This window comes from Gopherus flavomarginatus, chromosome 7 (assembly GCF_025201925.1).
Source record: "Gopherus flavomarginatus isolate rGopFla2 chromosome 7, rGopFla2.mat.asm, whole genome shotgun sequence".
Classification (NCBI taxonomy): Eukaryota; Metazoa; Chordata; order Testudines; family Testudinidae; genus Gopherus; species Gopherus flavomarginatus.
In genome coordinates, this window is record NC_066623.1 from 3,353,249 (window position 1) to 3,365,352 (window position 12,104).

Genomic DNA, 12,104 nt, shown 5'->3' on the forward strand with positions numbered 1-12,104 from the left:
ACCACCAGGATGGTATCTTGTCTCCCAGCTCTCTGAAACGCAGGCATGGTGAAAAGAGTGGAGAAATTGCCAACCCCATGTAGGCAGTGACACTAGACTCAGACTCTGAATCAACTTGGTTTCCTTTCTCTGGTCAGATGACTTCTTCCTCTGTGGGCTGCCAAGTGAGAAGTGCTGCTATTGTGCCTCACGAAATAAGAGATGTCTTCAAACCCTCCTGCCGCTGTCATGCATCACAAGGGAAGTTCCACTTGTGGCAGTGGGAGATGGCTTCTGGCACTCTGAAACAATCAGCTCGTGACTGGAACCTGACACTGAGGACTCTAATATGGCTTCAGAGTTTTGGGTTCGACTAGACGTAACACAGAAAAACAAAACCAAAAAAACCCAACCCACAGCATGGAAGAAAAGCACATCCTGCCCCACTCCCACACCCAGTCTCAAAGCTACAGGTAAAGCCGACCACAGGGAAGCTACAGCACATGCACTCAAACAGGGCCAGATAGGAAGATGTGTGTATCGGGTGTACCCAATCTCTCTTGTTGCCAGAGCCACACTGTCAAGTTTCCCCTTCCCAGTTCTTGTTCTGATCCAGTCACTCTTCCTCCCTAATCCCAAAGGGGTTTAATATCCACACTAGCACTTGCTGCTTAGCAAGTGGTAGCCAGGGACTGGTGGATGGGGGGCTGGAAGCAGCGTACATGCTCAACTGTGGAGCTGTCTGTTTCCACAGACTTCATGTACTTGTTCAGGATGGCGAAAATCTCGTTGTTCAGAATCTGATACTTCCTGATGCGATCAGCCATCTTCTTCAGGGGCTGGAGAGGGGAAAAGAAGACAGAGAGATGAAGCAGTCCTTCTTGGTCAGCTGGAAAGCATCAACAGTACCACGAGTCCACTAGTAGGAAACCTAAGTGGGGCAGTTACAACCCCTGTTACATTTCCACCTCGCTCCCCACAGTGAACAGCGAGTCATCTCCATTCTGTGGGCCCATGAGTCATGCCAAAGCACGAAAGAGCCAGTAGGCTGTAGTCAGAAGAACCCAACTCCCCCACTCCCCGACTTACTTATTGCTAAAGGCGATGCAATGACAATATGGCTAATGGGCATTATTATTTGTATGCAGTGCCCCATGGCCAAGCTGAAGGTCCCCACTTTTAAGAGCAAAAGGTTTCTGTTCCCATGCCCCGTTAAAGCCTTGGTCTCTCTGCTGCAACTCCAGGTAGGAATCCCACCGTGGATGGCTCTAGCCCAATCTTAGCATTGTTTAAAGACACGCTGGGTCCCCCGTTGGGGATTCAGCACCTTGTTCTCCATCTGTGAATAACAGCGAGACCCTCTTAAGGTGCCAGAACAGGGAGAGGGTAGTTTTGCGTTTCTGACCCTTCAAAAGGGGGTGGGAGGTGGCTGTCCCTGGCCTTACCACGTTCTTGATGATTTCATCCTTCCCATCCTGTCTCTGCACCTTCAGCAGATGGTAACAGAAGTCAAAGAGGTCGAAGCGCCGCTGCTGCCCGAGGAGAACAATGATGGAGCAGCCTGCCCAATTCAAACCATCTCCAAAGCATTGCCTGGAGAGGGCCAGAGAGACATGAGAGGAGCTATTTAGAGAAGGGCTGTCCCACATGATACAAGTCACCTTCCTCACTGAATTTCTGCTATCTTGACTCTTTCATACAGCTACTGTGTAGATGTGCATGACAGCAAATGAACTAAAAAGCAGCCATGCAGAACCCCAGTGGAGCCAGCCTGTCTTCTCAGAACTCAAAGCAGGCAGCATGGCCTAGCAAACAGAACTTAGAAGACCTGGTTTCTATTCCCATCATTGACAATATGCCGCTCGGTGACCTAAAGCAAGTCCCTTCCTCTTGCTGTGCCTCAGTTTCTCTTCCCATCTTTTATCTTCCTATTTAGCTTGAAAACTCATTGGGGCAAAGTCTGTTTTGTTGTCAAGTATCAGGAGGTAGCAGTGTTAGTTTGTATCCACAAAAACAACAAGGAGTCCGGTGGCATCTTGTTAGTCTTCAAGGTGCCACCGGACTCCTTGTTGTTTCTGTTTCGCTGTGTTTGTACAGCACTATGAGGCCGTGATCTTCGCTGGGTTCCTTAGGGGCCCCAGTAATAGAAATAAACCACAACAGGATGCAAATTGGGAGAAAAAGTTAAAACAAACTTTCCTCCCCTCAAAAACTAAACAGAACAGAAGGTTGCAGCTAGGTCAGGGGTTCTCACACTTCGTTGCACCGCCACCCCCTTCTGACAACAAAAACTGCAACACGATCCCAGGATTGGGGCGGGACCAAAGCCTGATTCCCACTGCCCCGGGTGTGGGAGTCAAAGCCAAAGCCTGAGCCCCCTGCCCTGGGTGTGGAAGGGGTCAAAGCCACAGCCCAAGGGCTTCAGTCCCAGCCAGGAAGCCTGTAACCTGAGCCTCGCCACCCAGAGCTGAATCCCTCAGACTTCAGCTTCGGTCCCGGGCGGTGTGGCTCAGGCTTCATCCCCGAGCCCCAGCAAGTCTAAGCCAGCCCTAGCGACCCCATGAACATGGGGTCCCGACCCACTCTGGGGTCCCGACCCACAGTGTGAGAACTGCTGGGCTAGGCTAACGCAGTACAATCTCACTTCATCAACAAGGGGGTGTTTCGTCACCACCCTTATCGTGGCTGTGCAGAAATGAAGGAAAAATACCAACGCGCTTGGTGTAAGTGGAAGAGTTGTTGTGAGATCTTCCTTTACACTAGGGATAACCCCGGTATCTTACACAGCGCTCCCGCTCTCTCTATTGCCTCAGGCTGCGGAAAATGTACCTGCCGGTGGCCCCATTTGCCTGCGTTTTCATCTCAGTGCCTGTCCTCACATCATGCTCTATCCTGGTTTTTACACTTTCTGTGAATGTTACTACTTGTGAATGGCGCCAGATCAACAGCCCTGGAGACTGGAGTCCTCTGCTCAGCCACAGAACAGGCCCAGCCCAATCTCCCCAGCTCCACTGCAGCCCTGAGGGGTAGGCAACGCGGTCTAGTGGCCAGCACACTGCACTGGGACTCAGGAGACCTGGATTCTATTCCTGCCCCAGCCTGTGGGGTGACTTTGGGCAAATCTGTGCCCTCATCTATAAAGGGGAAAATGATTCTGATCTACTGACAGTTACTACACAAGAACAAGGCATTATTATTATTATTATAGTTCTGTGTCTCAGCCCATTGTATGCCTGGCCTCTCTTTGTGGGGCTGGCTTTTGTGACTGGGATATCAGTTCCCTGGCAGTGCCAAAAGTATTTCATACGGGCTGCCATTAGACAGTTGTGCCCAGCTGCAGCGGGCTTTGAACTGGTAGTAGAGGTAAAAGGCTCTGTATTACATTACTGCTTGGTTGTTACCTAGGGTTCCACATTATCACAACACGCTTCTCTGACCAAGAGCCTGGGTATCCCTCACAATCCCAGGCATGCCCGGCTGGCACACGCTAACCCACAAACAGCGCTGAGGCCAGCACCAGTGCAGGCAAACTCACTCAGCAGTGAACTCGTTTGTCCCCACGGGGATGCAGTACACGAACTGCATGGCACTCCAGAGCCGGTGGAACTCGACACACTCATCCACGTGCATGACTCCGTTGGTAGGGGGAGGCCCACGCCAGATTGGGTCCTGCAGGTAGCTGCGAATGCGTGTCAGGATCACCTCGAACATGGAGAGCCCACAGCACAGCCGCTCCTTGGTCAGCAAGTCACCCTCCCGAGCAATGGCTATTTGCTGAGAAGGAAGATAACCACAGAAACAAAAGTGGATGTGTAATGACCTCCCTTTTGGAATTCTGCACTGATCTCCATCCTGCCTCTCTCAGTTCTTTCGTATTTCATATCATATTCCATGCAAGACCAGACCTTACCTCTGACATGTTCCCGTGGTACGCCCCTCCTGAGAACAGCCATCCCACTTAGGATAGGGCAGAAGAATATAAAGGACACAGTCCTCAAAAATTTTTCATAAATCTAAACATTTTTATCCTTTGGAAATAACTGAATACCTTGGAAGTTAGAAGCTGAAGTCTGTTTTCATCCAGAAGCATTTATCCTTAATCCTGCCTGCACACTGCTACGATACTGTGGGACTGCTCATGACTGCTGGACTGCATGTACTGGGTTGTTTCTGTCATACCACTCATGGATAGTAGACAATGAAGCCTGCTCTGTTACTGTAGGGTGATTGGTGAGACCTGAGCTGTGGACACTAGTTTCTTATTATAGGGATGCTCCCTGTAGACACTTGTTTGCTATGATAGGGTTGTTCATAGCAACTGATCCAACATGGTGTGTGCAAATACCTAATAGGCACACCCAGTTAGACATATGCAAATATTGGTATGCAACTGTGCATGCTTAGCTTTGAAAAACGGGTTTATGCAGACTTTGAGAGGATGTCGGGTACGTTTTGGTTCTCCAAGCCTTGCCATGATCTCTTTAAAAAGCAGGAATGCTGTAAAATTCTTGGCTCGTTTTCTAGGTAGGATTTAAAAAAAGCTCTGAAAAATATTTGAAGGCACCTAAAACTTAGTAGTGGAGGGGGTAAAGGTATATTTTAGAAGAAGTTTGAGGTAACCAACTTCATGAACTTTTGGGAGGATGGGGATGAAATATATAGCCGTACTGAGAACTGAATAATACCTACTCTCAGATACACCCGTGCAAATCTGGAATAGTTCCATTGACATTAACAGAGTTATCCAGATGCACACCGTGTAACAGAGCAGAATCTGGCCTCATTTCGTACCACAGTGACAGTCACTAAACCTAGAAAAAAAGGTGATTTAGGGCATAAAAGCAACTGTCCTTTGCCCTAGCAAAGCAGCTCTGGTTATTGTCTGTAGCAGCAGTGAGTTGTGCTAGTTTGAAGAGTATCATTAGTTGACTTTCCTTTAGCTCTTGTAATTGTTGTTTCATGCCATTTCCACCTGCATTGTTGACTCCCAGGGCCCGTGCAGTCAGTTAGGAAAATGGTGCATTGAGTTACAATTACATTTGCCAAGCGTAACAAGGTAAATGGAAGCATAGCTTCGTTACCATGTCTGCCTGGCCGGGGAGTCAAAATGTGTTGGGTCTGCTGTGGTCCCAAAACATCACTCTCGTCTGAGTGTTTGTCAAGGCGTTGTATTCCCATGGACAGAGCACTTTGCTCTTGGTGTTACATGGCACCTGCATGCACAGCAGATGTGGCACTTTCTAGCCCTACTGCCCATGCTAGGGGGTTTCCTGTGGCTTTAAGCAGTTGCTATATTTCTGAATATCCCAGGAGCTTCTATAACAAATACATTTTTATCTGATCAGGATCAATATTGGGGTTCCAGGGATGCGGGTCGCAGATGGAAAGGGAAGGGGTGTGGCCTAGGTAGACAGTGAGAATGTGAGTGTTTCCTCAAATTACTTACAAGACAGTGCATCCAAATTAATGTCCAATTGTGGGGATCTGGTTTTGGAAACATCTGGGGCTCATTCTGCTTAGCTGATTGCCCTAATAAGTAACATTTTAGCCACCTACAGAGACAAATCTAGTGGCAGTGGATCCAACCATCCACTTTGTCCCTTTTGCTGCCCTAAACCACAGGTCCCCATTAACTGAAATCCAGGAGCTCCTGAAACTCGTCTCCACCAGATGTTTAAAAAGCCCTGGCCGTGCCTTGACACCCCACTTCATTAGAAGTGGTTTATGCAGGCAGTAGCCTAAAGCCTTTTTGTTTGGTAAATTTTGAAACTGGAAGTTCTACAATTACCGTCTGCTGCAGTTACAAGGACAGCCTGGTAGCATAAAAGCACAAGGCAATTAATATTCAACGATGAGCAAATATACAGAGAAAGTCAAGGGATAGTACAGATTCTGCAAGGCAGCAGCGCCAGCTCTAAATCTGTTAAACGGCAGAATGTTGGTTTCACCTAACTGCTTCACTTCCCCGGTGCTCAGACACCAAGCTGGTAGTGGTGGCAGGCAGATACGCCTTTGCGGATAGGTCAGTAGCGTGATTCCTCACAACTGCAGCATGCCTGTAGCATGGCCGCTTGGCTAGAATTTCAAAGCTAAAATACTGAATGGGCCCACACCAACTTGCCTACTAAATCTGCATGCACATGGGCTGGTGGGCACAGAAACCAACCTGACTTTAGTGTCTGCTCAGCAGGCTGAGCGATTGAATTATTTATTAACAGTGTTATTGTTTGTGGGATCCATAAGCCATGCACACCCGTTTCAGTGGGGTCAGATTGTCTGGAATGAACTAGTCCAATAATCTCAATGTATGATTTTTGAAGAAACTGTAAAAGGACCAATTCTGCCCTCAGCTGCACACACAGGGCTACCAGGGATGAAGCAGGATCCCCACGCATTCAAGGGCAGACTTTGGTCCTATGGCTGATCATCAGAAAGCCTTAATATAAGGCTACTACTGCCGTGTGGCTGCCCATTGGGGTAACAGCAGCTGGAGGGCAATACTCGTATATCAAAGCCAGACCTAGAGTCTGAAGTCCCGTCATCATGTCCCAGTTGTAAGAAACACGCCTGTGTCGTGTCTGAGATACTAAACTCTCGTGACCAGCTTTAAGGTGGGAGGGTGAGGGCAGCATACGACTCACAAGCTGTAGCAACTAAGGGTGGGCTTTGCAGGAGGGCCCAGCTCTAGTCCCACTGAGCTCCATGGTTAACCTCCCACTGCATGTGGGGGGAGAGGGAGCAGTTAGGCTCACTCTGCTAAATGTACATTTTCTCATTCTTGTTGGGGAGTTTACTCAATGAGCCATTATGGCACCTCGGATTCTGCATTAATCTCACATTCAAATGATGATTTATGTCCTGCTCACTGCCTGTTTGCTTGTCATTGTATAAATACAGCCTACACAGAGCTCCCTTTTTAATGCACAAACCATCTACAGCCTGGGCCAAAGCCATGGAAAGACTCTCACTGACATCAGTCGGCATTGGATGAGGCCCTTAGACCACAGCGTTTATTATGTAAACTGCACAGGACCAAATTTTCATTAACAGCATCCAAACCCGAAGAGCTGAAATGTGCTCCTAAGTTTCCAGACACCTGCTTTTGGGTGCCTATGCTTTCAGGTGCACAAAAACGTGGATGTTTGTGTCCAAAACTGCATTGCCAGGAGCAGTGGGGCACTATCAACAAATACAGTTATGTCTATTTACATCTGAGTTTCTGAGTTCTCATAACTTTGATTCCCAAAAGTACGTACGTGAAGAACTTGGGAGCACACTAGAGTGAGTTAATTTTAGTGGGGAAAATGAAATACCTTTTGTTTGATCATAATAAATATGGTGAAGAAAAGCAGCAAGTGGACTTTATACAGTAGAATTTAAGGATGATTTTGCAAGGAAGGATAGACACACACACACAAAAGCACAGTGGTGATTTATATCTCAACAATGCCCCTTTACAAAGGGAACTATATGAGAGATGAGAAGTGCCCACAAATCAGAACAGAATCCTCTGCTACACTTTCTGGTTTTTTGTTTCATATTATTCCCAGAGATGCAAAGTTCCACATGACCTTGAATTATAAATATGATCCACTGGAAAATAGGGAAGTTAATTGCCTGGATCCTGTCCACAGATCTGTCACTTTTTATTGCTGGATGCTCATTCCAGCTACAGAAAATTACTGTGTGAGGAAGTTAATCTAATTCAGTGTCTCAAATACATCTTATTCTATTAACTAAAAGAAAGCAGCATTTTGATAGTGACACTGGGTGAAATCCTGGCCGCACGGAAATCACTGCGGGTTCAGCCATTGACTTCAGTGGAGCCAGGATTTCAACCATTATGTTTGTTTATTTTGGTGAGAGATTTTAAAATGGTGTCATAACTTCAGCATAAAATATAGATCTTTCCATTAAGGCCCCGATTCATGAAAGCATCCCTATGCAGGAAAGCATTTAAATCAGTGTTTCTCAAACTGGGGTGCCGCTTGTGTAAGGAAAGCCCGTGGGGGGCCGGGATGGTTTGTTTACCTACCCTGTCCACAGGTCTGGCTGATCACAGCTCTCACTGGCCACGGTTTGCTGCTCCAGGCCAATGGGAGCTGCTGGATGCGGCACGGGCCGAGGGACTTACTGGCCGTCGCTTCCAGCAGCTCCCATTGACCTGCAGCGGTGAACCGCGGCTAGTGGGAGCCGCGATCGGCCAGACCTGCAGACGGGGCAGGTAAACAAACCGGCCCAGCCTGCCAGGGGCTTTCCCTACACAAGTGGCGACCCCAGTTTGAGAAACAGTGATTTAAATGCATGCTTAACTTTAAACACATGCTTAAGCCCCAAGCACATGTTTAAAGTTAAACAAGCGCTTATATGATTTCTTGAATATGGATGGACTTAAGTGTGTGACTTAAGTGTGTACTTTCCTGAACTGGGGGTTTAAAGAATTGATGGTGATCCCCAAGGTCAGTAACAACCCCCACACATCCCCCCACAGCATTCCCTCCTGTGAAAATACCTATGGCAGTAGGTGGCAGTTTTCAAAGTTGTTAATGTTCAGAGCTGGCTTCTGAGCATTCACCCCACCACCCCTATTGCAGCATGGTTAGCATCCTGCCTTCCTGAAAGGCAGCCCTAAGATGGCAACTTTACACCAGCTCCTAAATCTCCCTGACAGACCTCATCAGCTGCTAGAGACAAGGGTTTAAATTTGTCTGATCAGCAGAAAAATGGCAGTCCGGAATAAAAATAAATCAGACTTCCCTGAGAAGTGTGGGGAAGCCAATGGGTGTGGGTAATTCAATAAAGCACCTGCCCAGAGAGAACCCTCTTCTCAGGGGAAGGGAGGAGCTGTGCAGCATTTTGGAATAAAAATTGGAGCACTTTCCTAAGGCCGAATGGGCAATCGGGGGACTGCTGGGAATTTTCAGTAGCCATCTCCTGGGGGTTGCAAAGGAATCCTTACCTGAGGAGTTCCCAGCCTCTCTATTAAGGGAACCAGGTGAAGTGGGGCATATTTGGCTTCGAGACGCTTCATGCGTACTTCCAAGCGTTCTCCTTCTGTCAAGCGAGCAGCAAACAGTGACATAAGACTAGGCAGTGACAAGCCGGCATTTCCACAGAGTTGCCTGGAGCTGCCTCCCCACCATTGTCTGCTCTGGCTCAGGGGGTCAGAACACCAGCGGGAAAGAGAATCGGGCGACGTGCGGCGGAAGGGGGTGTGATTACAGTCTCCGCACTAGCAGCTTCATTGTAAGTTTGTAAAAGGGCCCTGTTTTAAAAGCACACATATTACTGTTATCAATCAGCTGTGGCACATTTCATGCTGTCCTTCTCCAGGCCCGCTTGCACATTGCTAAATGGCTTTTAAAACTGAAAGAAATGGAATGGCTAACGAGTGCTTCAACCTGGGTAACTAGACCATAAACATCCTGGCTGGCACTTGCCTCCACCTGACTTTCTACTGCATCACTGTCTGTGAAAGGGCAGAACGCAGTGTAAGAAACAAATCTGCAACATTAAGGGGGGCATTCTAGGTAGGGGAATAAGCACTGGTCTCTGCTTCCCTCTTGACTTCTTACCTTTGATGTAGACCCTGGGCAAAATATTTTGGAAGGGAGCAGCATGCAGCAAATCACAAACTTCTTCCTGGGACTGAGGCAGGAGGAAGAAAAATAAAATAAGTTAAAAAATTCCTTAAGGGACTGAGTATATGGCTCAGGGGGTTGGCAAGAGCACATGGACCTGTTCACCTCTAGGGCGCGCATTCAAATCCAGCCCCGTAGTAACGTAAGAGGTCTGAACCACTGTGAAGTGAAACTGGAAAAAAGTACTTGCCCAAAGCCCTTTAAACCTAAACCCGAAAGGTTTGTATAGCTCTATTAAATAACTTCCAGAAGGCTATACTGAGCACTCACTGACTCCGAGTCTAGAAGCACAGGAAGGAAATGATTTCTGTTTTACTCTAACTTGATGACTTCCTATCATTTATTTTCTAAGGATCCTCAAGACATTCTCTTGACAGGAAGAACTTCTTGTCTGAATTGCTGCAAGGCGTGTATGTACATACATATATGAATCCTAGAGACTGTTACCGAACCTTACATAGTATGTTTGTTTGGATTTAGTTCATTTGGATAGGCCTTTACAGCCAATACTATCAGACCAAAGGTGTGGTGCACCCCAGGCACACTGGAGAAGTCATACAAAAAGGGCTAGAAAGGAATAACAAAATGAGATGCCACTTGGAAAAACACATGCCAGCACACTTGGGGAAATTAATCCAAAACACAGACATACAAGACGAGAAATCTGGAAAGAGTAATACTGAAAGAGTGATGGCCGACAACAAATTGTATGAGTTTGCAATGGGAGAGGGCAGCAAGGAAAAAGGAGAGGTTACTTACCCAGTAGCTGGAGTTCTCTGAGATGTTTTGTCCCTTGGGAGTTCCGCGTGCACCCGTGCGCCTTTGAGTGGAGATTTTTCTTCAGCAGTGTCCATGGGTCTGCACCTGCACCCTACACATCCTCATGCTCTGGACCGAGTTATACAGGGAGAGGTGGATCTGCCGCCACGCCACTTTCTTCTCAACAAGTCCAAAGGCAAGAACTCCGACGCAGAGGGGAAAGAAGGGTGGGCAGTGGAGCACCCATAGGGATAAAACCTCTGAAAGAACTCCAGTTCCTGTACAAGGTAAGCAACCTCTCCTTCTTTGAGTTATTGTCCTTACGGGTGCTCACACTAGGTATCTCCAAAAGAGTTCACCTATTATGGAGGAGGATGCTGAGGAGACAAGTTCAGAACAGTTCGGAGAGTGGCCTTACCAAAGGCTGCGTCTGATCTGGAGACATGGCCATGAAGTATGTGGTTTTGAAAGATACGTGGAAAAGGAAACAACTCCCCAGAGTTCAAAGAGGGAGGAGGGCTCTCAAGGCACTGCGAATTAATTAACCTCCCAAGGTGGAGTGAGCTGACTGACGTGAGGAAAGACGTTGGTCGATTTCTTCAGGAATCTTGTGGTGGTAGGAGGAGCACAAACTGAAATCCCTTCAATTGGCTGGTGAAAGGCTCTAATGGCAGCTCGGTGGACTTTAATAGAACTGAATGAGAAGCCTCGGGTTTTTATATGGAACAGGTAGTCAAGCCCGATAGGGAGGTCCGTCTTGGATGGGGATGGCTGCTGTGCACACTAAAGCTGGAAACACTTCCACTTTTACAAGACGGCTGTTGTCATTCTTGGCTTCCGACTGTTCCGCAGTATCATCTGCAGTTCCACTTCCGACTGTCCCTCAAGAGGACAATTCTGCTCCGGGCTTAAGAGCCATTGAGGAGCCGTGCATGGAGGTGTAACAAGGCGAGATTGGAATGGGTCACAGCCTGACTTCTGAGCCAGGGGGTCTGTCACCAGAGGGAGGAGAAGAGGTGGCATCAGAGCCAGAGGAACCATACTTATCTTGTAGCCATGTTGGGCCTATAAGGATAACGACTGATTTCTCTTGTTTCAGCTTGTTCAAGACTCTGAGGAGCAAAGGTGTTGGAGGATAGGGATATAACAGCACTCGAAGAGAATGAGTGAGGAAGGCATCTCCCACGGAGTTGCAACTAAATCCTCTCCTTGAGCAGAAATCCATAGTAGCAGGAGGGATTGCACTTCCTGCCTCAAGAGACCCTTGTGAAAAGGATCCCTGAAAAAGGACAAGAAAGGGGAGGAGGAGTTGAAAGGGATGTTGTAGCCTGATGAAATTACTTCCAGCATCCATCTGTCCAATGTGATGAGCTTCCAGGAAGATGTGAAATGGGAGAGACACTCCCTATAGGGTGGGGAACAGTTTCCACAGAGTGGGGGAGGTTCGTGCCCTCGACCAAAGGTTCAAAGCAGCCTAGGTCGTCTACTGGACGGTAGTAGCAGATGGCCCCTCCTCGTGATACCTGGGCCTCTTTTTATGTGGTTCAGTTGGTTTCTGGAAGGTGAAAAACTAAACCAAGTGAGACCAGTGGGCCATCTGCAACTTGCTGCATTTTCTTTTGGTTGCAGTAATGTAAGTATCCTGGGATCACAGGATCACCCAGGAATCCTTGAGAGCATGTAGGGACTTGTCAGTTGCATCACTGAAGAGCTTGGGCCCTTCAA

General features: G+C 47.7%; 1 protein-coding gene across 2 annotated transcripts in view; it reads right to left on the bottom strand.

The window, feature by feature from the left end:
• Positions 1 to 340: 340 nt before the first annotated feature.
• The window catches only part of CYFIP2 (cytoplasmic FMR1 interacting protein 2), a 75,873-nt gene continuing 64,109 nt past the window's right edge, over positions 341 to 12,104 (bottom strand). For both annotated transcript variants that reach the window (XM_050961280.1, XM_050961279.1), the window contains exons 27-31: positions 9,555 to 9,627; positions 8,939 to 9,033; positions 3,515 to 3,753; positions 1,425 to 1,572; positions 341 to 818 (exon numbers count right to left, since the gene is read on the bottom strand). In XM_050961280.1, the coding sequence (XP_050817237.1) occupies positions 651 to 818; positions 1,425 to 1,572; positions 3,515 to 3,753; positions 8,939 to 9,033; positions 9,555 to 9,627 (723 nt within the window). In that variant the 3' untranslated portion in view covers positions 341 to 650. The remainder of the gene's footprint in view (positions 819 to 1,424; positions 1,573 to 3,514; positions 3,754 to 8,938; positions 9,034 to 9,554; positions 9,628 to 12,104) is intronic.